Genomic DNA, 25735 nt, shown 5'->3' with positions numbered 1-25735 from the left:
CACCGAGGAACCAGCCCCTGCCGCGTCAGCCTCGCCCCCTGGGTGCATGCTGGGGAGGGGTCCCCCTTTGTGAGGAATGAAGAAATGCACCATCGCCTAGAAGTGGCCAGCAAATGGCCCTCGCCTACTTCACATATCCGGCTTGGGGTTTCAGCAGGCTCCTCCAGTGGACCATGCCTTGGCGCTTGCCCTGGTCCCACCCCCTTCTGCCAGAGACCCTCAGATCTGTCCCACTCCTGCCCAGGCCCCCACAGGCACCCTTGACGCAAATGATGTAGAGCTGGCTATGCCCACCCAGTAGGCCACACCCATTCCACACCCACCCAGTAGGCCGCACCCACCCTGGCCACACCCACCCGGCCTCCCCGAGGGCAACCGCAATGCTGATGCGGCCCTCAATGAAATTGAGTTTGACACCCCTGAACTAAATGGAGGCAGCTTCTAGGTAGCCACCAACGGCCCTTGCACATGCTGCAGAAGAAAACGGCCCAGGGCAGCATTCCTTGGCAAAGTGCACGGCTTCCTGTCATTCTGTTTGCCTTGCTTATTTTAAGCATTAACTGGTAAGTGATGGAAAAAGACCAAGAGGGAACCCTGCCATCCTTTCAGTCATACGATTTCGGCAAACATTGGCCACCTTTTAGACATGCACTTGCAGTTGCAGAGATAAACCTGGGCTTTGCCAGATGTTGAAAGTTTCAACATCTGCCTTTTGCACACTGCCAACTGGGTCACCTTCGCAGGTAGGTGGATTGTAACAAACATGTGAGTTACAACTCTACCCTGAGCCCACGTACAGCCTGACCATGGGCCACCTGAACAATAGGCCATAGAGGCCGGTTAAGGCAAGACAAATGCGTTCTCACTTCACACGTAAGCTGTAAAGTGTGCTTTGCAAACTGCAATGGCAGGGGATGTCTGAAAGGCAAACAAATCACATTACACTTTAGCAAGAGGTGCAAACACAGCCCACGTTTGTGCCACAACCTTCTTTATAGATAGGGGTGTCCAACCTTGGCAACTTTATGGCTGGCTGGGAAATTGTGGGAGTTGAAGTCCAGAGGTCTTAATGTTGTGCCAAGTTGGTACCCATGTTTTAGATCAAACTTTCCATGTGAGGCGTAGGGCTGCCCACACAGCCTGCCTCCTAAGGCACAAAGGCACCCCACTAACCATTGGCAGAGGACATGACCTCACCTTGCTTCCTCAATGGCTGAGGTGACCCAAGTTACTTGGGGCTACCTGCATGAAAGTGGCGTTTTCCCCGTGCCATCAGGTTCGCCCGGAGGACAGTCTCCGGTGACCTAGCTAGGATGGCCATCTCTCTGGTTTCTGTATACCCAGAGCCCCCAGGGCCCTTTTGCTGCCTTGCCCATTTCTTCTGGTGAAGTTGGGAGACTGGAAGATGCTGCCGCTCTTACAGGAGATCCATATTCTCACTAGTGGAGCAGAAGAAACGGAGAAAGAACGAGTGTCTTAAATGGCTCCAGAGGAGTGGAATGTGTCAGCGGATTGTAAAGACACACACATACACAAACATGCATACACACAGAGACACAGAGACACACATACAGCAAAAGAGAAGGCTCTTTGCCTGATCAAAAACTGTTTCACTGAGAAAAAAATAATAATCCAGGAACATGGACAGCTCTCTAGTTTGAGCTCGTCTGATTTCAAACCAGCCTTTTCTGGGGTGGTGGGGGATTGTTTGACAAGAATATTAAAATTTCGTTCCCCCCCCCCCCCCCCGTTTCACAAGTGCTTCCATCTAGAGGTAGTTGGGATTACTTCAGGTTCAAACCTAAATATCTGAATCCCACCTTCAATTATCTCAGCATCTTCTAAATGCATTTTTAGCATTGTTTCATGATCTCCAGCATACAGTAAATAATAATGTTAAAGCTAAATTAAATAATAAATAAGCCTTGATCTCCTAACCCCCTCCCCCCACCGGGGCACATTTTTGGAAAGCTGATAAGTGGTTTGTTTTCCCACCAGTAGCTATTACTGGGTGGCCTGGGAAAAGGTGGATGGGAATCCACCAGCCGGCAGTGCTACATTTTGTCTGAGGACAGTAACTCTGTCTGGTGATGCTACAGAAGCACATCAAGATTGACCGCAGGGTAGTGCAATTTATGCCACAAGGACAGGAGAAAAGCACAACTGTGGCTAGAAGGAAGAGCCCATAAACCCTCCTCTTATTCTATAGATGGCTGGCTTGGATCAGGTGTAAAAGGACATGATTGCCAAAGGGATGCCATTTTCATCTTATAGCTGTGGCTACCGAGAGACTATCTCTTTATTACATGATAGAATCATACAGATTTGTACAGAGACACGGTTCTCACATCTATACACAATTCTCAGGGGCAATCTCCAACCTTGGAAAAACATCACAAGAAAATAGTGTCCGGAAATGAACAGCTTTGCACGGCCTTGGAAAGTTACTAAGAAGAGCAGAAGGGGGATCATAATCACCATCATTATCATAAAATTACCTTAAAATTGTAGCTCTTTGAGAATAGGAGCTGAGCTCCCTACGGATCCCCCAGAACAAGGCGGGCCAACGTGAGAGAGGCATCAAAATAAACTGCGAAGGAAGAGCCCTTATATCTACCTACCTGTTCACGGAAAGAAGGGGCTGTCTGAACAGCACGCTGCAAGAAATGGCTGGGTTGGGATTTTTCTTTGATCAAGAAGAGTGGTGGGTCAGAGACCACTAAGGCCCAGCATTATTGAGGGTCTCAGTTTTGCCCATGCCAGGCCGAAGTTGCTGCTACTCAGGGCTTTTTTTGTCATAGAACGCCCAGAACGGAGTTCCGGCACCTTTTTTGGATGGAACCTTGTAGGGTAGGCAAGGCGGGTTGTATGACGTGTGTGAGTTCTGGCACCTTTTTTTTTTTTTTAACAAAAAAAGCACTGCTGCTACTGATCACAAGGGGAGGCAAGGTGGGGGGCTGGACATGGGGCTTCTGCCATGGTGGACAGGCAAGGAGATGCTGGACTTATATCTGAGGCGGCCTTTTCTTCATTTCCAGTTCCAAGCGTCTCCACTAAGGGGCTAAGGGAAAGATTAGGCTGGGCACCCCTGGGGGGACCAAATGGACTGGAGCAGGGGTAGGCAACCTTGGCTCTTTTATGACTCGTGGACTTCAACTCCCAGAATTCCTGAGCCAGCCAAGCTGGCTCAGGAATTCTGGGAGTTGAAGTCCACGAGTCATAAAAGAGCCAAGGTTGCCTATCCCTGGACTGGAGCATCTCACTGGCTTGATGGTTTCCTGGTGCAACGAGCTTGCTCTCTGCTAGGGAAGCTTGCCACAATGCAGATCTGATGGGCTCGGCTAGGACTGGGGAGATGCTGGGTCAAGTCCCCCCTTTATCCATGAAAACTCAGGGGCTTCTTGGAATCTGCCACTCTTCTACTCTACATCCATCCCAGGGTCACTGCTTGGGGATAAAAAGAATGGGGTTCCCCTTGCCTCGAACTCCTCAAGGCATTCTGAGAGAGCAACCTAACAAACCAAGTAACCAAAACATAAATACAAGCTACTCTGCTCCCACATATCTGACCAAGAGACAGCAGAGCGGAAGCTGGTGTGGAACGGGCACCAGAGCTTCTGCTGAGCAGGTGCTGGGCTGGGTGAAGAGGGGACTTCTCTGCTTTTGCTGCCATTCAGCTCCAGAGAGAAGGCTTCGGCCACCCTCCTGCCTGCGTGGATCACTTCCTTTAGGAATCTGCTTTCCCAAGAGAACAGGGAACTGGAAGGAAAGACTCGCTGGCTACGTTTGCAACCACCGGAAAGGACGCCTGGAGACCCGGAGGCGGAAGAGGGAGCAAATCAGTTCTTTTGGGGGCAAAAGGATCTTGTCACACCACCTTTCCTTTGGGGCACCAGGCAGCCCCTGAGCAGGTGGACTGTTCCCAAACGCCACCTGCAGACTTGGTAACACCTCCCTGAAATAAAGGAGTTCTCGGAAAGGCCATAAAAAGTAGGGAAAGCCAGGGCACTTTGTCCGTGCCTCCTCACCCCTCGGATTCTAGCACTCAGGTTTAGCAACCACGGAATATCCCTGTGAAAAAAAGAAATGTCTCTGATGCGGAGAAGTCTGTAGAGATCTGCAGCGAGCCCCCCTCTCTTTTTTCTGAAGGCAGTTTCCATAGAAATGGGCACAGACGTGTCCTCTGCAACGCCTCTTCCATGCTGAGAGACAACTGCCAGACTTGGACCCAAAGCAGCCAAACTGTGGGCAAGAAAGCACCATGCTGCAGCCTTCCTTGAGCTCTCTGGTCACCAGGCAAGCGGGGGGATCATCTTCGGGCTGCACAGGGGCTCACTGGCCTGCACATCGTTGAAGGCCCGCTATGGAGAGAAGAGCATCATAGAATCATTAGGGCTGGAAGGGACATTGGAGGTATTCTAGCCCAGGGCTTTTCAACCTTTTCACCCATTGTACCACTTTTAGGATATGGCAATATCTGAGCCTAGCAAGGTGCCAAAAACTTGATGACCAAAAGAAAAGGAAAAAAGTGATAAAGTACAGGTAGCCCTCGACTTACAACAGTTTGCCTAGTGACTGTTCGAAGTTACAATGGCACTGAAAAAAGTGCCCCCCAAGCCACAGCCGAGCAAGACACCTGCCTGCCCGCCCGGCGGCGCTCTTCCTCCTGTCCGAGGTTTCCATTGTTGTGAGCATTTCTGTTGAGGATTGACAGCAGGGGTGGGGTGGGGGGTGTTTGGTTTTTATTCCCCCCGTCTGCTGGGTGGTTGCAGCAGGTTTTGGTCACTTCACATGACCCTGGGACACTGTGACCGTCATAAATATGAATCAGTTGCCAAGCATCTGAATGTAAATCACAAAAGCCTGGAGATGCTGCAACATTCCAGCTGATCGGCGCTTCTTCTGGGCTCAGCAGAAGCACCAGGATCAGTGCTGCTTTCCAGCTGATCGGCGCTTCTTCTGGGCTCAGCAGAAGCACCAGGATCAGTGCTGCTTTCCAGCTGATTGGTGCTTCTTTAGGGCTCAGCAGAAGCACCAGGATCAGTATTGCTTTCCAGCTGATCGGCGCTTCTTCTGGGCTCAGCGGAAGCACCAGGATTAGCGCCGAGCTCCAGCTGGAGCCTGGCGCTGATCCTGGCACTTCCACTGAGCCCTGACAGTCCTGGAGAAGCGCCGATTAGTTGGAAAGCGGCACTGATCCTGGCGCTTCTGCTGAGCCCTGACAGCCCTGCAACTCCAGCCATCTCTCGCTCAGGCTTGTGCGGTGCTGCCACTGGTTCAGCTCATTCCCCTCCCCCGCTACCACTTTTCTAGGATGGTGGCGTACCACCTGCCAGGTGCCAATGTACCACAGGTGGTACCCGTACCACTGGTTGAAAAGCCCTGTTCTAGCCCATCCCCTGCCCAAGACAGACAGCCATCAAGCACAAGGACATTCTAGCCATTAATTTAAAACCTCAACAACACATTTCCATGTCTTAAGGATGGGGAGGTCCAGAAGGAGACAACTCAACACACCCCAGTTCACTGCACAGCAGGTGTGTACAGAGAAAACAGAGGCAATTTTGATGAGCAGCTTGAGCCACAGACAGCCCTCTGCTTCTGGGTACTCCAGCCTGATGCTTGTGGAGGTGGTTGTGCCAGGTTCTTGCTGCCTTCTGCCACCTACCACAGTTTGCACAAAATAGTGTGGAAGCTGCAGTTACGAATATGACAGTTGATAGGACAGTGATGGCGAACCTTTTAGAGACCGAGTGCCCAAACGGCAACTCAAAACCCACTTATGTATCGTCGGGTGCCGGGTGGGCTTGGCCCATTGGGTGGGCGTGGCCCATTGGGTGGTGGGCGTGGCTGTGGTGGTAGCGGCAGACTGGGTGGGACTAAAAAGTTTAATCAATCAATTCCAACTTTGCGAGATTTTTTTTTCCCGCAAGAAGTTGAAATTGATTGAACCTTTTTTTTTTTGCACACGGTGGCGGAGGCCTAAAGCAAAAAGGTTTATAAAACCCAGCTGAAGGCCTAGGACAGTGATGGCGAACTTTTTAGAGACCGAGTGCCCAAACTGCAACCCAAAACCCACTTATATATCGTCAGGTGCCGGGTGGGTGTGGCCCATTGGCTGGGTGTGGCCCATTGGATGGGCGTGGCCAATTGGCTGGGCGTGGCTGTGGTGGTAATGGCAGACTGGGTGGGATTAAAAAGTTCAATCAATCAATTCCAACTTTGCAAGATTTTTTTTCCTGTGAGAAGTTGAAATTGACTGATTGATTGAACCTTTTTTTTTTCACACGACGGCGGAGGCCTAAAGCGAACAGGTTTATAAAACCCATCTGAAGGCTTAGGACTGGGGAGATGGTGCGCGTGCCCACAGATAGGGCTCTGAGTGCCGCCTCTGGCACCCGTGCCATAGGTTCGCCACCACTGGCCTAGGACTAGGGGGACAGTGTGCGTGCCCACAGAGAGGGCTCTGTGTGCCACCTATGGCATGCATGCCATAGGTTCGCCACCACGGTTATAGGACATGAGGAGAGAGAGCTGAAGTGCAAGCAGCTGGTACCCAGAAATCAAGCACTTCTGCCCGCGTATCCCCATCGTGCTGGTGGGCTGCCAGTTGGACCCGCGCTATGCAGACCTTGAGGCAGTGAACAGGGCGCGTCATTCCTTGGCCAACCCCAACTCCAGAACAGCTTCACACCAGTTCAAATTTCTTTGCTTGCTTGACTGGGTCAACCAGCCCACTGTTCTTTTTCACACAATATGCTTCCCTCCCCATGGCAATGTCCACACACGAGGACACTGCAAATATTTGGGGACTTGTGATTTTATGATCAAAAAAGTTGAATGTGTTGCTGGCTTAAGAGATTTGATGCTCTCATCCTGTCTGGCCTGGGCGATTAGGCATCTTCTTTGGGGGGCAGAACCATTTCCCCCCAATCCTCTAGTCCAGGGGTCTCCAAACTTAGCAACTTTAAGATTTGTGGACTTAAAGTCTGGCTTGGTTGAGGAATTCTGGGAGTTGAAGTCCACAAGTCATAAAAGAGCCAAGGTTGCCTACCCTTGCTCTAGTACAGTGGTTCTCAACCTGTGGGTCGGGATCCCATTTGGGGTCGATCGACCATTTCACGGGGGTCGCCAAGCAAGGCTGTCCGCCATTTTTTTTGTCCGCCATTTTTTTTGTCCGCCATTTTTTTCCCCTTTTCCGGCGGGTGCCTTACCTCCCTTGGGCTGGGCCAGCTGGTGGTCGGCCTGCTCCGTCTCTGCCGGCACAGGGGGCGGAACCACGCATGCGCGGCGCTCCCGGGCAGGGAAAGTCCTCGACTTACGACCGGTTGGGTAGTCCTCGACTTACGACCGGTTTAGTCCTCGACTTACGACCGGTTTAGTCCTCAACTTACGACCGGTTTAGTCCTCGACTTACGACCGGTTGGGGTCGCGGCATTAAAAAGGTTGAGAACCACTGCTCTAGTATAATCTGCTGTATCAAACTCTTATCAAGTCAAAGACATCTCAAGCTGGTGATGAATGAATCAGGGGGCCAATCTGCACCTAACTGGAGGAAACCCACCCTCAATTCCAGAATACCTACTCTTATCATCCAGTCCCCTGCCACCCCTGATGGTCTTTCTTATTCCCTGCAAAAGGGACGTGACTTTCCCGTTTCCTTCACAAGCAGCAAAAGAATTTTCAAGGAACAAACTTGATCTGGGGAGTGGCGGAAACCTGCAGGGCCAGCTAAATTATCTAGGATCCAAGCCAATGGGATCAAGTTACAAACACTGAAAGCGAATGTCCCCAAAGTTAGGAACAACTTCAGGAATTGGGGAGCTCCTTTTGGAAGCTGCTGAGGTATCAATGGTCTATTTCAGGGCTTTTCAACCAGTGGTACGGGTACCACCTGTGGTACATTGGCACCTGGCAGGTGGTACGCGACCATCCTAGAAAAGTGGTAGCGGGGGAGGGGAATGAGCTGAACCGGTGGCAGCACCGCACAAGCCTAAGCAAGAGATAGCTGGAGGTGCAGGGCTGTCAGGGCTCAGCGGAAGCGCCAGGATCAGCACTTCTTCGGGACTGTCAGGGCTCAGTGGAAGTGCCAGGATCAGCGCCAGGTTCCAGCTAGAGCTCGGCGCTGATCCTGGTGCTTCTGCTGAGCCCAAACGAAGCGCCAATCAGCTGGAATGTTGCAGCATCTCCAGGATCTTATGATTTACATTCAGATGCTTGGCAACTGATTCATATTTATGACGGTCACAGTGTCCCAGGGTCATGTGAAGTGACCAAAACCTGCTGCAACCACCCAGCAGACGGGGGGAATAAAAACCAAACACCCCCCACCCCACCCCCACTGCTAATCCTCAACAGAAACGCTCACAACAATGAAAACCTCGGACAGGAGGAAGAGCGCCGCCGGGTGGACAGGCAGGTGTCTTGCTCGGCTGTGACTTGGGAGGCACTTTTTTCAGTGCCATTGTAACTTCGAACAGTCACTAAGCGAACTGTTGTAAGTCGAGGACTATCTGTATTTTATCACTTTTTCCTTTTTTTTTTTTGTTGGTCATCAAGTTTTTGACACCTTGCTAGGCGACTGGTGGTACTCAGATACTGCCATATCCTAAAAGTGGTACAATGGGTGAAAAGGTTGAAAAGCCCTGGTCTATTTCTTAGGCTACGCATACTCCAACTCCATCAATCCCACCGCCCAAAGCCGCAGCTTTCCCCCCCCTGTCTAGGATTGCTAGACACAGTGGCATAAGTGTGGGATATTCCTTTCTCCAGCCTTGTCTCTCAAAGAGTGGCCACGTGATCCACAGGACATTCCTTGCAAGAGAACACAGGAGGGGGGAATGCCAGGACAAGCACGTGCAAAGTCCTCCCCCAAAGGTTCTTCCCCCTCAAGCTTCCCCCAGTTTTCCCCACTGGATTCTTTTTCGGGCTACGAAACAAGCCTGAATGTACAACTGATCAGCACAGATGGAAAAGCACAACCCATATCCACCAGCTTCTCCTCTCTCTGGCCAGCTTCTAAGTGACCATCGCCAATCGAGGTCCTTCAGGTGGACAACGGGGTCTTTAAAAAGGCCACAAGCTCAAATTGGCAGAGTCAAATCTGTTGGGGTTTTCTCAAAGAAAAATAACAGAGCCGTGTTCCAGGCCACGTGGGGATCGGTCTACCCCCAACCTCGGCTCTTTTATGACTCTTTTATGGCTGACTCAGGAATTCTGGGAGTTGAAATCCATGAGTCATAAAAGAGCCGAGGTTGCCTACCCGTGCCCTATCCCTATCCTCCAGCGATGGATGTCTACAGAGATTCTCCGTCATCCAGGTCATGGTTGTCCCAAAGGTGCTTTTTCAGGAGGCAATTGGACTTCCTTTGTTTTCTTTGAAGACGTTTCGCTTCTCATCCAAGAAGCTTCTTCAGCTCTGACTGGACACTGGGGAGTGGAAGGATTTATACTGCGAGAGTAGGAATGGATTTCCAGAAAACATTGCAGACTACAGGAACCATTGGAGCTTCAGTTTGAGATTCAGACCACCCAGACTCATCCCCAACAGCCTGCGCCTGTCTTCAACCGTGAAGGGACCCAGGGCAGAAAGCATCCTGCAGCCAAGAAGGCTCCACACCCATTTGCACTACTCAGGGGACCCTGAGGACACAGGTCAACCTCCAGGTGGCCTCAACGACCCTCTAAAAGGATGCAAACGACCAGCTGTCTGCAAGGAGTATAAATCCTGCCATCCAGCCAGAGCTGAAGAAGCTTCTTGGATGAGAAGCAAAACGTCTTCAAAGAAAACAAGAAAGTCCAGTTGCTTCCTGAAAAAGCACCTTTGGGAGTCCAGGAGCAATGCAAACAATCAAACAAAATCCACACGGCCGACCAGCGCTGCAAAGCCCCAACCACGATGTAACCAAAGAAGAATAAACGCCCAATATTCACCTCAAATTTGCTCATGAATTCGGCAAAAATACCAAAGAAATCCTCAGAGGTTGTGACTTTGGAGTCTTCCCCAAAGAAGGACGAGACCTTCCTGAACTCCTCCATGGCTTTATGCTGGAGATGATCCAGGGACTGGACGGTGGGATCTGCGCTCTCCAGGAAGGCCTGCAGCGGCGGGCTAAGGATGGACAAACGCCTGCTTGCTTTTTACATCAAGAAAAAACTGATTCTAAAAATGCAGAGTGGCCCACACCTTCTTACATTCTCAACTATCCAGGCAGAAAAAAAGAGCCGGTTTGGTACTGTGATTATAAGGCCCCTGGCTAGAAACTGGGAGACTTCGAGCTCCAGTCCCACCTGGGGCATGAAGGCAGGACAAGAAGCAACGGGTGGAAACTGATCAAGGAGAGAAGCAACCTAGAACTAAGGAGAAACTTCCTGACATTTAGAACAATTAACCAGTGGAACAACCTGCCTCCAGAAGCAGTGAATGCTCCAACACTGGAAGTTTTTAAGAAGAGACTGGACAGCCATTTGTCTGAAATGGTATAGGGTTTCCTGCCTGAGCAGGGGGTTGGACTAGAAGACCTCCAAGGTCCCTTCCAACATCATCATCATCATCATCATCATCATCATCATCATCATCATCATCATCATCATCAGGGGACTGGAGGCTAAAAGATACAAGGAAAGGCTGCTGGAATTGGGTATGTCTAGTGTAACGAAGAGAAGGACAAGGGGGGACAGGATAGCAGTGTTCCAGTATCTCAGGGGCTGCCCCAAAGAAGAGGGGGGGGTCAAGCTATTCTCCAAAGCGCCTGAAGGCAGGACAAGAAGCAATGGATGGAAACTAACCAAAGAGAGAAGCAACCTATAACTAAGGAGAAACTTCCTGACAGTGAGAACAATTAACCAGTGGAACAACCTGCCTCCAGAAGCAGTGAAAGCTCCAACACTGGAAGTTTTTAAGAAGAAACTGGACAGCCATTTGTCCGAAATGGTATAGGGTTATCTGCCTGAGCAGGGGGTTGGACTTGATGACCTCCAAGGTCCCTTCCAACTTTTTTTTTTTTTTTTATTATTATTATTATTATTATTATTATTATTATTATTATTATTATTATTATTATTATTATTATTATTATTATTATTATTATTATTACTACTACTACTACTACTACTACTACTACTACTACTACTACTACTACTACTACTATTAAGCCAGCCAGTCACTCTTTCACAGCCCTAGGAAGGAGGCAATGGCATTCCGTAAAACACCTTGCCAAGAAAATTGTAGGGATTAATCCGGGCAGCTCAAAACTGACTTGAAGACATACACACAAAGGTAAGCAAAGCACCCAGCTCCGAAGCTGTGCTTCTTTAGAGGGACCTCTCTGGTACTACAAATGTACATGGGGACTCATTTAGCTCCGATCCACGGCTACGAGCCACGGGTCACTCCGTTGTCTGGGGTGGGGGCAGTTCTTGGGGTGAGAGAGGGACAAGCAAATGCACCAGTCTCTCCCGGGGGAGATAAGAAGGAGGAAAGAGCAGAGGCTCTAACCCAGGGGTAGGCAACCTTGGCTCTTTTATGACTCGTGGACTTCAACTCCCAGAATTCCTGAGCCAGCCACGCTGAGGGGAAAGGGAGAGATTTCCAAGCTGAGTCATGCCGGCTCAGGAATTCTGGGAGTTGAAGTCCACGAGTCATAAAAGAGCCAAGGTTGCCTACCCCTGCGAGTCTAACCTAAGAGGGGACACTTTCAACTCTCCTCCAGCACCCAATTTGTGACACCCCCCACTATTCACACCACCATAATTTGGTTACAAAATTACTGAATCTGGGCAACATTCACCTACCCCCCCCTTCCAATGTAGGGCAGATATTTTCAATGCCAGCCTGAAAGAAAAAGAAATTCAGCCCAGATGTGTCTTAGAAGTCCTTTAGTGGTATTTGGGGGATGATAAGAGTAGCAAAGGGAGCAGAAGGCTTCTAGGTGATTAACCTTTCTGCTTCCAGACATAAAAATGCTGGAAAAACAGCAGTTTTGTCATAGGAATGAGTAGGGTTAGGGTTAGGGTTAAACCCCTCAGAAGCCTCCCACCCTCTTCAGTCCCCTATATCTGGGCCCATCCATTCTAGTGACGTCATCAGTCAACTGCCTCTGGTCCTCCAGGAGATCCAAAGATGTTTTAAAGTTCTTAGACATTCCTCCCCCGCCGCCCCATCTCTCAGTCTAGCTTAGGGGTAAGCAACTTTGGCTCTTTTATGACTCGTGGACTTCAACTCCCAGAATTCCTGAGCCAGCAGGACTCAGCTTGGAAACCTCTCCCTTTCCCCTCAGCATGGCTGGCTCAGGAATTCTGGGAGTTGAAGTCTACCAGTCATAAAAGAGCCAAGGTTGCCTACTCCTGCTCTAAACTAATAAAGTCGACATTAATTAACGTTAATTATGCTTTCATATGTTCCTCTAGGTCAGGAGTAGGCAACCATGGCTCTTTTATGACTCGTGGACTTCAACTCCCAGAATTCCTGAGCCAGCATGGCTCAACTTGGAAACTTCTCCCTTTTCCCTCAGCATGGCTGGCTAAGGAATTCTGGGAGTTGAAGTCCACGAGTCATAAAAGAGCCAAGGTTGCCTACCCCTGCTCTAAACTAATAAAATCTACATTAATTAATGTTAATTATGCTCTCATATGTTCCTCTAGGTCAGGGGTAGGCAACCTTCGCTCTTTTATGACTGGTGGACTTCAACTCCCAGAATTCCTGAGCCAGCAGGACTCAGCTTGGAAACCTCTCCCTTTCCCCTCAGCATGGCTGGCTGAGGAATTCTGGGAGTTGAAGTCCACGAGTCATAAAAGAGCCAAGGCTGCCTACCCCTGGTCTAGCTGCTTTTTCTTTTTCAGGGGTGGGGGGCTTCATTTATGGAACCCATATTGGAAGGCCACCCTTTTCCACGAAAAGATACATCCATCACTGGCACAAATCTGTCCTCGGGTGATGAAGGCACCATATTCTGGCAGGCGACTGCGATCTCGTGGACAGTGCGGTGAAGGTCACTGAGGTCAGCTGTTAATGTTCTCTGATTCACTGAGGGAAGAGAAACGGGAGAAGCACAGAATTTCAACAGCTTTGTGAAGCAAGGAAAGGGCTCCCTGCACTGACTCACCCATCTTGCTTTACGTAAAAAGGGACAAACCCGAAGGCGTCCTACTTCTGAGGAGGCCACCCAGCTTCCTTTCCTAGCACAGGTAGTCCTCGACTTGCAACAGTTCACTTAGCGACCGTTCAAAGTTACGACAGCGCTGAAAAAAGTGACCTACGGCTATTTTTCCCACCTGCGACCGTGGCAGCCTCCCCCATGGTCACGTGACCAAAATTCAGCCGGTTGGCAACTGATTCACATTTATGACGGTCGCAGTGTCCCGGGTTATGTAATCCCCTTTAGTGACCTTCTGTCAAGCAAAGTCAGTGGGTTACTCGCTTAACAACTGCAGTGATTCGTTTAATTGTGGCCAGAAAGGTTGTAAAATGGAGCAAAACTCACTTAACAACTGTCTTGCTTAGCAACAGAAATCTTGGGCTCAATTGTGGTCGTAAGCTGAGGACTACCTGTATCCACTTTGCCCTTGGCAGAGACTCCTAGATTCTCTCTGCCCATCAGGGGCTGATGGTGAGTGCCCATCCCTGGGTAGGGGCAGGCAGAGTCCCATACTGGAGAGGACAGCAAATGATCTGCTCAATTAAGCGTTGTGGGAACGGGTGTAAACGGGCAGACCCGGGAGGACCACTCATTCTTTCCATCCCTGTTTCCCTAAAAACCAAGTAATGTCAGAAAATAAGTCCCATCCTTTGTGATTTACCTTTGGCAGCATGTGGCACTGTGGGCAAATCCGTGGCAAAACCCAGGAGCTCTGGGAAATGTTGGCTAAGCGATTTGGCAAGGATATGCAGAAAGGTGGATTTCCCATCAACTGTTTTCGTTGTGTTCAGCTAGAATCAAGCCGAAAGAGAAGAGGAACATTTCTCAGTGACAGAGTAATTATGGTCCCTGAAGTGCTCGTGGCTGGCCAGCCCCAAAATGTGTTCCGTTATGGTGGCAAAAAAAGTTCTCCAGAAAATGAATATGATTGTTCACAATTGTTGGGTTCACACAACAAAACTGAACCAGCCACATTATTTTCATGGCCCACCTAACTCGGTTGTTACCCTGGTCAACTTTCTCTGCCCCCAGTTGGGGCTCATAAAGTGGGTTCTGTAACAACAATCCTCAAAAGTTCTTTGCAAAGTAGAGCAGCTGTCTAGGTGGTGGTGGGGGGGGGGTTTCCCATGACACAGCTATCCCAAGAGAGCTGGTGGAGCCTAAATATCACTTATTTGGTTTAAGCCCCTTAGATTCATTAGATTTACATGGCTGCCCATCTCACGTACAGTAACTCTGAATATAAAATAACAGAGTTGGAAGGGACCTTGGAGATCTTCTAGTCCATCACCTGCTCAAGCAGAAGACCTTATACCAGTGGTGGCGAACCTATGGCACGGGTGCCAGAGGCGGCACTCAGAGCCCTCTCTGTGGGCATGTGCGCCGTCGTCCCAGTCCTAGGCCTTCAGCTGGGTTTTATAAAACCTTTTCGCTTTAGGCCTCCACAGCTGTGTACAAAAAAAAAAAAAAAGTTCAATCAATCAGTCAATTTCAACTTCTTGCGGGGAAAAAAAAGGATCTTGCAAAGTTGGAATTGATTGATTGAACTTTTTAGTCCCACCCAGTCTGCCGTTACCACTGCACACACACACCCAATGGGCCACACCCAGCCAATGGGCCATACCCAGCCAATGGCCACCCGGTACCTGACGATGCATAAGTGGGTTTTGGGTTGCAGTTTGGGCACTCGGTCTCTAAAAGGTTCGCCATCACTGCCTTATACCATTTCAGACAGGTGCTATCCAGCCTCTTGTTAAAAGCCTCCAGTGATGGAGCACCCACGACCTCTGGAGGCATAGTCCTAATGTTGGGAGCCTGAAGGGGAGACTGCCGGGAAATACTGGGGTTGCAGCTTAAACTGTGAAGGAAAAGAATATTCCAACCACTTCTCTACAGTTCTAGGTGGCTAATACAAGAAAAACACCAGCAGAAAACAAAATACTAAAAAAAAAGAAAAATGACTACAAATTCCTGCAACTCGGAAACGTAACAAGCCCAAGAGAAAAGCCAGGCCTTGCAAGTTCTGTGAAGGTCAGCAGGATTAAGGCACGTCTCATCTCAATGGGCAGCTCCCGCTGTACAGAAGGCCAGCTGAGGGCACTCTGTCCCCCAAATAACCTCCCCCCACCCCACGAAGGGGGTCAAGGTAAAACCCTGCACAGAACCTCTTTTAGATCTTCTCAGAGAGCATTAACCCCTCTGCTGGCCATTCCATTGTTGATGGAGGATTTTCCATCGATGGACATTTGACATAAACGTCAAAACGGGCGCCATTTTGGTTTTGTACATGGAACGCTCCAATTTCCTTTTCCATCTTTCCAACTTACTTTGTGCATTCTAACCATGGGCTGAAATAGAACCGTTGTCATCGGTCCGTGCTATGTAAGAGCATCTAGGAATAACAGAATAACAGAGCTGGAAGGGAACCTTGGAGGTCTTCTAGTCCAACCCTCTGCTCATGCAGGAAACCCTATATCATTTCAGACAAGTGGCTGTCCAGTCTCTTCTTAAAAACCTCCCGTATTGCAGCACCCACAACATCTGGAGGGAAACCGTTCCACTGATTAATTGTTCTAGCTGTCAGGAAATGTCTTAGTTCTAGGTTGCTTCTCTCCTTGTCCCCTTAGTTTTGGGTTCTAGGGTTTTATAGCTGGCTGGATCCAGGGGCCAAATAGCACTTTGGCAGACAGAAGATATTGCCACTGTGCAGTTTTTGGCAAACGATAATTAGGGACAACTTTTTAAATAACAAAAATTTATCTTTAGTCCTAGACCCAACAATACATTGCTTTGGTATTGGGGAGAACAGATTCCTCCATTAGGCTGACTGAGAAGGCTAACAGGGATCCAAACCCCGATGGCCCCCTCCCCCTGCCATGATGGCTACTGTGGGGAGCAGCACTTTTGGTGCTTTCCAAGGCAGCCGGACCCAATGTTCAAACAGGGACAGACACATCTCCAAGATGACCCCTTGAGGGCAAATCTCCCTATAGGCAGTTTGCCAGAAATTGGCCCAAGAAGAAAGATCTTTTCGAGGCAGAAAACTGGAAAATTAAAGCCTTTCTCACTCACTGATAGATTCCTTTTCCCTGAGTAAAAAAAAAACAATCAAGGTTTTCTTCAAGCTGCTAAGAACATGCATTCAGTTTCCACAAACCATTTTGCAAATCCGGAGAGGAGCATTGTCTATAATGTAAATCACCAGGCAGTAAGTAATCCAGCCATTTGGAAATGATTTGGAAAACGTGCTTTGGACCCGTTGAGAGCCCAGCGCCTGCCTAGATCAGTGGTGGCGAACCTATGGCACGGGTGCCAGAGGCGGCACTCAGAGCCCTCTCTGTGGGCACACGTGCCATCACCCCAGTCTAGGCCTTCAGCTGGGTTTTATAAAACTTTTTCGCTTTAGGTCTCTGCCGCCGTGTGCAAAAAAAAAAAAAGGTTCAATCAATCAGTCAATTTCAACTTCTCGGGGGAAAAAAAAGATCTTGCAAAGTTGGAATTGATTGATTGAACTTTTTAGTCCCACCCAGTCTGCCGTTACCACTGCGGCCATGCCCACCCAATGGGCCACACCCAGCCAATGGGCCACACCCACCCGGCACCCGACGATGCATAAGTGGGTTTTGGGTTGCAGTTTGGGCACTCGGTCTCTAAAAGGTTCGCCATCACTGGCCTAGATCATTCATTAAAGCCGACTCAATTTTCTTTAGGCTGAAGGAGGCTAAAAGAAGATGCAGAGGCTTTTAAGAGCTGCATTCACATGTGTAGTATTTGAAGCTACGAGATTAACTCAGAAATACAAGCAGTAGCCGTCACTCCTAATCAAAGGTAGCATCTTGATGTTTTCAACAGGCGCTCCTCTGCTGGAGTCCCCCTTGAATCCTACAGGATGATTGAACTTGTGGTAGTTTCCCAGATTGGTTAGCAAGAACCCCAGATAGCATTTTAAGCTCTATAACGATTAATGAAATGGACCAGTAAGTAGCACCCTGTGTCAGACATCTGGGTCTGGTCCAGGCATCAGAGGAATATAAATATTAATAAAAGCAGAGGGCTTGAGAGAAATTTAACCTGTTCGGTTCAAATTCATTTTGCATCCTTATGCAAAGACCTTGCTCTCTGGAGAAAGCCCTAAAGGTGGAAGGAAAGAGAAGAGGACAACTGGATTACAACAGTGATGGGTGCACCACTGGGAGACCTGAAGGATCAGGTTGTGGAGGAGATCATCTGGAGAAGACCAATCTGTGTGGTTGCTAAAGGGCTTGATGACACTTAGATCCATGTTCCCTCTTTAACCCAAGGAGAGCATCCATCTAGCCAGGTTTGGAGGCCACCTACCTCTGTGAGGAAGTTGATTTTAAAGCTGGTTGTTTTGTTGGTTTGGGGTTGCCCGTGGTTTAGGTAGTTGCCCATGGCCAGCACAAACTGCAAAAAGAGAGTTTCTGGTGAATCACAGGTCAGAGAAAACCACCCCATTCATTATCTCTCTTCCCATTTCTGCCTTATCTGTTGGTGCTGAACTAACAGCTTTCAGTCCTGGTTCACACAACAGGCAGAGATATGGCAGGTAGAGACTTGCCATACACATTGCACGCACAGGATTTATGCCCGTCCTAGAGCCCTGCCTGCTCAAAGCCCAGCCAGAAGAGGCAATGTCTAGGCTGAGTTTTACACACTAGAAATGAGGCGGCTGGGATGATTCCATGTCCCAGGAAAGCCAGAACTGTAAAGGGACTTGGTGGCCATCTAGCCTATCCTCTGCCTCTTGCTCACTCCAGACCGTGCTGTGCCTTTCCTTTTTGCCTGGCGGTGCTGCACATGTGCAAAGGAAGAAGGAAATACTGTGAATTTTCACAAAATCAGTCAATCGTGACTTACGCAATCAAACTGTCAGAGTTTGCACGACGCGCTAAGCCATAAACACACCATACAAGCTATGTTTGCACAACATGCAGGCTGAAATACAGGTTGGATTATATGAGGCTGAACACATCCACACATCCCCGGTGCGTTTGTTTTGAGGACAAGATTGCATAGCGTTACCCTCCCTCACCCTCAACTCTAGAAGGAGGCAGGGATAGTGAAGAGATTATTAATTGATAAAAGAGACAGTACCGGTAGTCTAGTCCTCAATTTAAAACCGTTCATTTAGCAACTGTTCGAAATTACGACAGTGCAGGAAAAAAAAGTGTCTTAAGACTGGCCCTTACACTTACGACTGTCACACAATCCCTGCAGTCACGCAGTTACAATTTGGGTGCTGGGCAATTGGCAAGCAGTTCAACAGTTGCAGCATCTCAGCATCTTGTGATCGCCATTTGCAAACTTCCCAGCCAGCTTCCGACAAGCCCAGGCAATAGGGAAGCTGGATTCACTTAACACAGGGGTCTCCACCCTTGGTAACTTTAAGACTTGTGGACTTCAACTCCCGGAATTCCTCAGCCAGCTTGGCTGGCTGAGGAATTCTGGGAGTTGAAGTCCACAAGTCTTAAAGTTGCCAAGGTTGGGGGAACCTCTGACTTAACAACTGTGGCAAAAAAAAAGATTGTAAAATCGGGCGCAACTCGCACAGACTGCCTCCCTAAGGGAAAGTTGGCACAGCTTCCCAGTATTTCTGCTGCTCTCACCCCTGCAGTGCCACTCTGCCATCTTCACTGGGGGTGCACTGAGTGACAGGGAAGCAAACTGGTTTTTCCAGGGCGGGGACAGGGGCCTCAAACCTTTCCCCCCCACACACACACATTTGGTCCTTGGCCACTGGGAGGGAAGCAGAGAGCTGGTCCTTGGCCCTTGGTGACCAGTTTTCTGAGTCGCCCTCTTGGTTCGAGGCTGGCAGCGGGAGAGGCCCAGTCCTGGCACGGCCCCGGAGTCGACCGTTTCTCCCCTCTCCTTCCACTTCTGGTGTGGGCAGAGTCCTCATCTGCTTTGTTCCCAAGGCAGAAGAGGGTCAGCAGTGCAAGCAGGCCTTCTTAGTTTTGCCAGGGCAGCATATTTTGGGGCTGTGATGCAGAACAGCCCTCCAGGTGTTGTGTGAACCCAGCCAGTCGCTCAAGTGAAGCGCCCTCAGCTCTCCAGATCAGAAGAGTTTGGAAGGCCTGGTAGATCATTCATAGAGGAGCTTCAGGGGAGGGGGGAGTTGAGGGGGGCAGGCCCCAATGCTCCTCTACATCCAGAGGGCCCCAGGGTAGGGTTCCCCCCTTCTCAGCTCCATAGCAAGCCTCCAAAGAACGTCATCGCTCTCTGGGAATCCTCAGAAGCTGGCCCAGCTTCAGGAGACGCCGAAGAAATACCAGATCAGGAACCCCCTGCACCGGGTCCGCCACTAGAGAGCCTTCCATGCCAGGCACGGGAACTGGGTCAGGAGAGCTCCATATCTGCTGAACCGACGGGGACAGAGGGCTCCAGGGCTGGCCAGGCAGCACGTCTCCCTCCTAACCTTGAGTTAATTGATAGCCAGCCAAGGAGGGAGCTGTTAACCAAGTGTTCTTTATGGCGTTTTGAGTGGGTGCAAGGTGTCATTGGGAATTCTTCTGTGTGCCGTTGCGTGTTTTGCTCCTGGGGACCAACTCCTGTTGCACATTAATGCATGTTCTGAAGCTCCAGGGTGGCTTCTCTTCAAAGGAAGACAGCTTTGGGGGGTTGCAGTCAATCAGAACAGAGTTGGAAGGGACCTTGGAGGTCTTCTTGTCCAACACCTTGCTCCAGCAGGAAACCCTATACCATTTCAGACAGGTGGCTGTCCTGTCTCTTCTTAAAAACCTCCAGTGGTGGAGCACCCACACTGAAAGCAAGCCATTACACTGATTAACTGTTCTCATTGTCAGGAAGTTTCTCCTTAAGTCCAGGTTGCTTCTTTCCTTGATTAGTTTCCATCCATTGTTTTTTGCTTTGCCTTCTAATGCTTTGGAAAATAGGCTGACACACACAGCCCTTCTTTGTGGCAGCCCCTCAAATATTGGAACACTGCTATCATGTTTATACAACAGAGGCAACAGCTCAAGGAGGGGAGAAGCAGAAGCCCCTCTCTGCTTTTGGCTCCAAATGGTGTTTGCAAGCAATTTGGACCTCTGGGGCTGTGGTTTATCTTGCATGTTGGAGGGAGCAGGCAGACCTTAGTCCAGCGGTCTTCAAACTTGGCGACTTTAAGACTTTAAGATGGCAGAATTCTGGGAGTTGAAGTCCACAAGTCTTAAAGTCGCCAAGTTTGAAGACCCCTCCCTTAGTCCTTCACAAATCAGGGCAGTAGCACAGCCAAACTACCCTTTTACTTTGTAGGTAGCATCTCTGGACACTGCAGGGATCGCCCAACATGCAGGACTAAAACACGGGATCCATAACTGTAGTGATTGCAGGCAGGGAGAAACCAGAAACATAGGAAAACCCTACCCAGAATTCTAGCCTTCCATGCTCCCCTCCTTGTGGGGAAGGGCCAAGCTGTCCACCTAAGCAACCTCTCAGTATCTCTTCCATTGCCATGGAGGCTGTCCAAAGCACATCTGCAGGAGACCACAGGGCTGAGCTACAGGGTGCTCGGCCTCCAACTGGCACCATCCCAACCAGCATGGCCTCTGCTGGGGATGGCAGGAGTTGAAGACCAAGAGATTAGAGCGGCCTCCCTGAAGAAGACTCTGTAAGAACGACCCTCTCTTCACTTCCTTCCAGAAAAAATCAGAAGCTTTATATATCAACAGAAGTGAAAGGAACACTGAGAAAACAAGAGCCACAAAGAATAGCAGTATCGTGCAGATGTCAGAGAGAGAAAGAAAGAGAGACGGAGAGAGGGGGGGGGGAAGGAAGAAAGAAAGAAAGAAAGAAAGAAGGCAGAGGGGGGGAAGGAAGGAAGAAAGGAAGGAAAGAAAGAAAGAAAGAAAGAAAGAAAGAAAGAAAGAAAGAAAGAAAGAAAGAAAGAAAGAAAGAAGGCAGAGAGGGGGGAAGGAAGGAAGGAAGTAAGGAAGGAAAGAAAGAAAGAAAGAAAGAAAGAAAGAAAGAAAGAAAGAAAGAAAGAAAGAAAGAAAGAAAGCAGAGAGGGGGGGAAGGAAGGAAGGAAAGAAAGAAAGAAAGAAAGAAAGAAGAGGGGGAAGGAAGAAAGGAAGGAAAGAAAGAAAGAAAGAAAGAAAGAAAGAAGGCAGAGGGGGGAAGGAAGAAAGGAAGGAAGGAAAGAAAGAAAGAAAGAAGGCAGAGAGAGGGGGGAAGGAAGGAAGGAAGGAAAGAAAGAAAGAAAGAAAGAAAGAAAGAAAGAAAGAAAGAAAGAAAGAAAGAAAGAAAGAAAGAAAGAAAGAAAGAAAGAAAGAAAGAAAGAAAGAAAGAAAGAGACAGAGGCGGAAGAAGAGGCAGACTACGATGGAACTCTTTGCACCCTGAAAGTCTGGGAACTGCCAACGGGTGGCTGAGCAGAAGGAAGTGGTGGCCCTCTGGTGGCCACTACTAGCAACAGGAACGTTCTTTGACCGACCTCCAAGATTTTGGCCAGTTTCTTGCTATTCTTCAGTTCCAGGGAAGCCTTGTAGATGCACTCATAGCTGGCCGTAATCTCCTCCACCTTCTCCTGCAGGGTCGTCTTGAAGTGAAGGCTGCCCAGGCGGATTTTATATTCAGGCACCAAAAGCATCTGGAAGGGAAGGAAAAGAAGGGGCAAAGGAAGACCATCACACCTGAGGCCACCTAAAGTACAGGAGGGAGGAGGGCGAACATGAAATACACCGCCTTGCCTGAGACCCCACCCATCGTTCTGCTGATAAAAATGGGGCCTCTGGCTTCAGAGCAGAAGTGGGGAAAGGCCACATGAAAAGGAGGAAGCAAGATGGGGCAAGATGGGTGTTCTGGATCAGCCAGTTAGATGGGTCTGTATGTTAGAATGTTTGGCATTTATAAGGTTAAGCGCTGTCTCCTTAAGAGATGGCTTATGGGTAATGTAGTTTAGCTATTCAGTAAATCCCATGTTAACAGGTCAGTAGGAGGGGCTACTAAGTTCATCACAGGATATCCTGGCTACGTGCCAGTTTGGAATGTCTTTGTCTGAGATAAGTATGGCAATACCGGAGGATAGACACAGCCATAATCCACGTTAGAAGTTGATGTGAAGGAATTATTGATTTTTACCTACAAAGATGGACGATATGTAATATCCAGAAGAAACTACATAACCGTGAGTTTGCAAGTACTCCTGGATTAAATATTTGTTTAAAGCTATCTTTGTTGAGTCATCTGTCTGATCTTGAATTGCAAAGCATCTCAGTTCAGGTATCAGAACAATGGGGGCTGCTCCCCCCAACTGCCACTGAGCATGCCAACGTTTCTTTACAGGCCAGCAAAAGGGTCCGTGCTTGTTAAACACCCACACACACAGCCTCAGCCACATTTGCCAGAGCCCCACATTCATCTTGGTTTTGTTCTGTCCCCGTCCGTCCGACCCACACACCCAAACAGCCAGCCGTGGATTAAAGACTTCTCCAGACACCACTTCACAGATAAGAAACTTGGCAGCAGCTCCGTAGCTGCCTGCCAAGACCTTTTACTCCAAGCACACAGAAACAAAAAACAATACACACAGTTTAAAGCCACAGCAAACTACTTCGCCAGAGATTCAGCTTTTGTCCGTCACAGAGGTCCAAATGGCCACCACCACCCTTTTATAGCCTGTGGGGTGTGGTCCAGTGACTCAGCTTAATCTCTGGCACGTCTCCTTTTCTGCTGCACACGCTTGTCGCTCCTACGCTGGTGTGGATCTAGCCACAACTTCTCTTCCTCATTATCTGACACACCTGGCTCCTGGCCAATCTCAGAAACACCTGGCTCCTGGCCAATCTCAGAACCACCTGACTCCTGGTCAATCTCTTCTCCGTCGGGACACACATGAGGCATTGCCAAAGAGGAGGGTCCTGGAGAGGGAGGCCTAGCCATCTCCTCTCCTTCATGTTCGGAGCCTTCTTCCTCCGATAAGAGGGGCTCACAAGACGGAGCCACAACAGGTTTATCCTTGGTCGGTGATTTGTGTTACTCCGACACCAATCACTCCGAAGAGGTTTTCCACGGACAACGCACCCGTCGCCAGGCTTTTCGGGGGGCTGCTAAAAAAAATCCACATGGCCCCCAACGCCCCATCGGACCCCTCCCGGCTCTCCCCAGCAGAAGACTTCGCTCACTCACCTGCAGGACAAACTGGTCCGGCTCGCTCAGCTTGCTGGGGTCGCCCTGGTAGCTGTGGAAGCGCTGCACCTCCTGGGCATCAGGCGCGAAGAGCAGCAGCTGCTTGAGGTGAGAGGCCTCCAGGCGGTCGCTCTCCATGCTCAGGAGGATCTGGCGCAGCTTGATGTGGGAGAGCTTAAGGTGCGCAATCAAGATGGCTGGCCGAAGGAGGAGAAGGCATCAGCGGGGATGCTGGGCGTGCCTTGCCGAAGCGGCTTTGGTTTCGGGCCAGGACCAGCCAGGACCACATGGATGGCCCCCCTCCCTCCAGCAGGGTAGCACTAAGTCTCAATTGTTTGCCCCCCCCCCAGTGATTTTTGAATGAGGGTGATGGCACTTTCTGCCAGAGACCTTTTTATTCTTTTATCATCGAAGGTTTTCAAGAAATGACTGGAGGGCCCATTGTTCAGAGTGACATGAGGATTCCTGCACTGGGTAGGAGGTTGCTATAGAAGACCTCCAAGGTCCCTTCCAATCCTCTGACTGATCTCTTACCTTTCTTCCAGGAGTTTGGGATGGTGTTGGTAACTGCAGGATGTAGTCAAAAAGATCAAGATGGTGGCCGCAATGGGGCAATCCAAACACCCCATATTTTTTTTATGTGCAGCACATCCCCTTGATCTTTTTGGCCACACCTGTGGACACCCCCAGCTTGGGCAAAGGCTCCCTCTGCCTGTCCAGTGCCCCGAGGTCTTCTCCGCACCCTCCTGGCCCGCTGGCTGTTACTCACCTGTGTTGTAGGCCTTTTTGTGGGACAGAATCTCAACCAGGTGCTTTTTTTTAAGGGGCTCCGGCAAGGGGCTGGGCTCTGGAAGAGAAACTGAAAGATGTAATCTGAGATAAGGAGAGGGTTCAAGAGGCCTTGGGAAAGAGAAACATGAAGCTGTGGGACTGGCGTGACATGTGTTGGGCCACCTGGACGCTCCTGGCGGGCAGACACAGCATCCCAGGGCAAGGCGGAATCTCCGAGTCAAAGGCATGAGATACTCAGAACCCTCTTAGCTCCCCATTGCTTCTTGTGGGGGGAGGGGGAGGAAGACTTCTCATCTTCACTGCTCACAGCCTAAACCAGTGGTTCTCAACCTTTTTAATGCCGCGACCCCAACCGGTCGTAAGTCGAGGACTAAACCGGTCGTAAGTCGAGGACTAAACCAGTTGTAAGTCGAGGACTAAACCGGTCGTAAGTCGAGGACTACCCAACCAGTCGTAAATCGAGGACTTTCCCTGCCCGGGAGCACCGCGCATGCATGATTCCGCCCCCTGCGCCGGCCGAGGCATAGCTGGCAAGCGGCAGAGACGGAGCAGGCCGACCACCAGCTGGCCCAGCCCAAGGGAGGTAAGGCACCCACCGGAAAAGGGGAAAAAATGGCGGACAAAAAAAATGGCGGAACCAAAAAATGGCGGACAAAAAAAATGGCAGACAGCCTTGCTTGGCGACCCCCGTGAAATGGTCGATCGACCCCAAATGGGGTCCCGACCCACAGGTTGAGAACCACTGGCCTAAACCTCTTCACTTGGCTTCCCCAACTGGTCACCTTTGCCTTCTGCCCAAGGTCTCCCCTGGCATGACCAGCCCCAGTCCGAGGCTCAGAAGGAGAATTTGTTTCTCCCTGTTGAGAAACCCAGCAGCAGACAAAATAATCTGCCTCCAAACATAGAGGCAGCCTGCCTTCGAAAATCAGTTCTGGATGGCAATGGTGAGGATGGTTGTGGTCTCGGTGGGCTTCCAAGAGTTATAAGGAGAAGCCCAAGCACTGCTAAATTTGTGAGAGACTAACTTCCCAACGGCTATAAGGAAGTCTCTTTCAGCTTCAAGGTTCCTCTTCGTATGGGAATAATGATTACAGCCAAACGTATTTATTTGTTTATTAGTTAGTCAGAGAACCAGTTTAGTGCAGTGGTTACAAGGTGCTCTCTCAGCCCCAGGAAGGAAGCAGTGGCAAAAAAAGCTCCTGAAAAATCTTGACAAAGAAACTGAAGGGACAAGTGTAGGCAGTCACCAGGAGTCAAAAATGGACTAGAAGGCCCAAACAAGAAGTGAGTGATTTCCTGGCGCTCAAGGCATTATACTTTTGATCCCCGTTTTTCTTTAAACAGCCCGCCTGTCAGGTAGGTTGGGTGGAGAGAGAGCATGACTGGCCAGCGTGACCCCGTCAGCTTCTCTGGCCACAGGTGGGTTTGAACCTGAGCCACCTGCCTCTTCATCTAAACCTGCAACTTGCAAGACGCTGTAAGGCTCACTGCCATGATGGACATCCCATTTGCTGAACGACAGAAAGGGGCTCCCCCAACCTCTCCTAGTCAGACTCTGAGTGACCACTCCAGCGACATCCAGCATGGCCAGAGCAAAAGCTGGGCATTATGGGGGCTGAAGTTTGTATCACAGCTGGAGAGCCTGGGTGGCCTCACAAAAG

General features: G+C 49.7%; 1 protein-coding gene across 1 annotated transcript in view; it reads right to left on the bottom strand.

The window, feature by feature from the left end:
- Positions 1-4289: 4289 nt before the first annotated feature.
- The window catches only part of GRID2IP (Grid2 interacting protein), a gene marked incomplete at its 5' end in the record, with an annotated part of 44588 nt that continues 23142 nt past the window's right edge, over positions 4290-25735 (bottom strand). The window contains 8 exons of the mRNA XM_015825982.1: positions 4290-4361; positions 9934-10098; positions 12903-13024; positions 13798-13927; positions 17475-17561; positions 21589-21744; positions 23283-23479; positions 24052-24129. Coding sequence (XP_015681468.1) covers positions 4290-4361; positions 9934-10098; positions 12903-13024; positions 13798-13927; positions 17475-17561; positions 21589-21744; positions 23283-23479; positions 24052-24129 — 1007 coding nt within the window. The remainder of the gene's footprint in view (positions 4362-9933; positions 10099-12902; positions 13025-13797; positions 13928-17474; positions 17562-21588; positions 21745-23282; positions 23480-24051; positions 24130-25735) is intronic.

The sequence above is a fragment of the Protobothrops mucrosquamatus genome, unplaced genomic scaffold (assembly GCF_001527695.2).
Source record: "Protobothrops mucrosquamatus isolate PMUCROS unplaced genomic scaffold, P.Mucros_1.0 scaffold2910, whole genome shotgun sequence".
Taxonomy (NCBI): domain Eukaryota; kingdom Metazoa; phylum Chordata; class Lepidosauria; order Squamata; family Viperidae; genus Protobothrops; species Protobothrops mucrosquamatus.
This window is presented reverse-complemented; position numbering and strand designations above follow the sequence as displayed.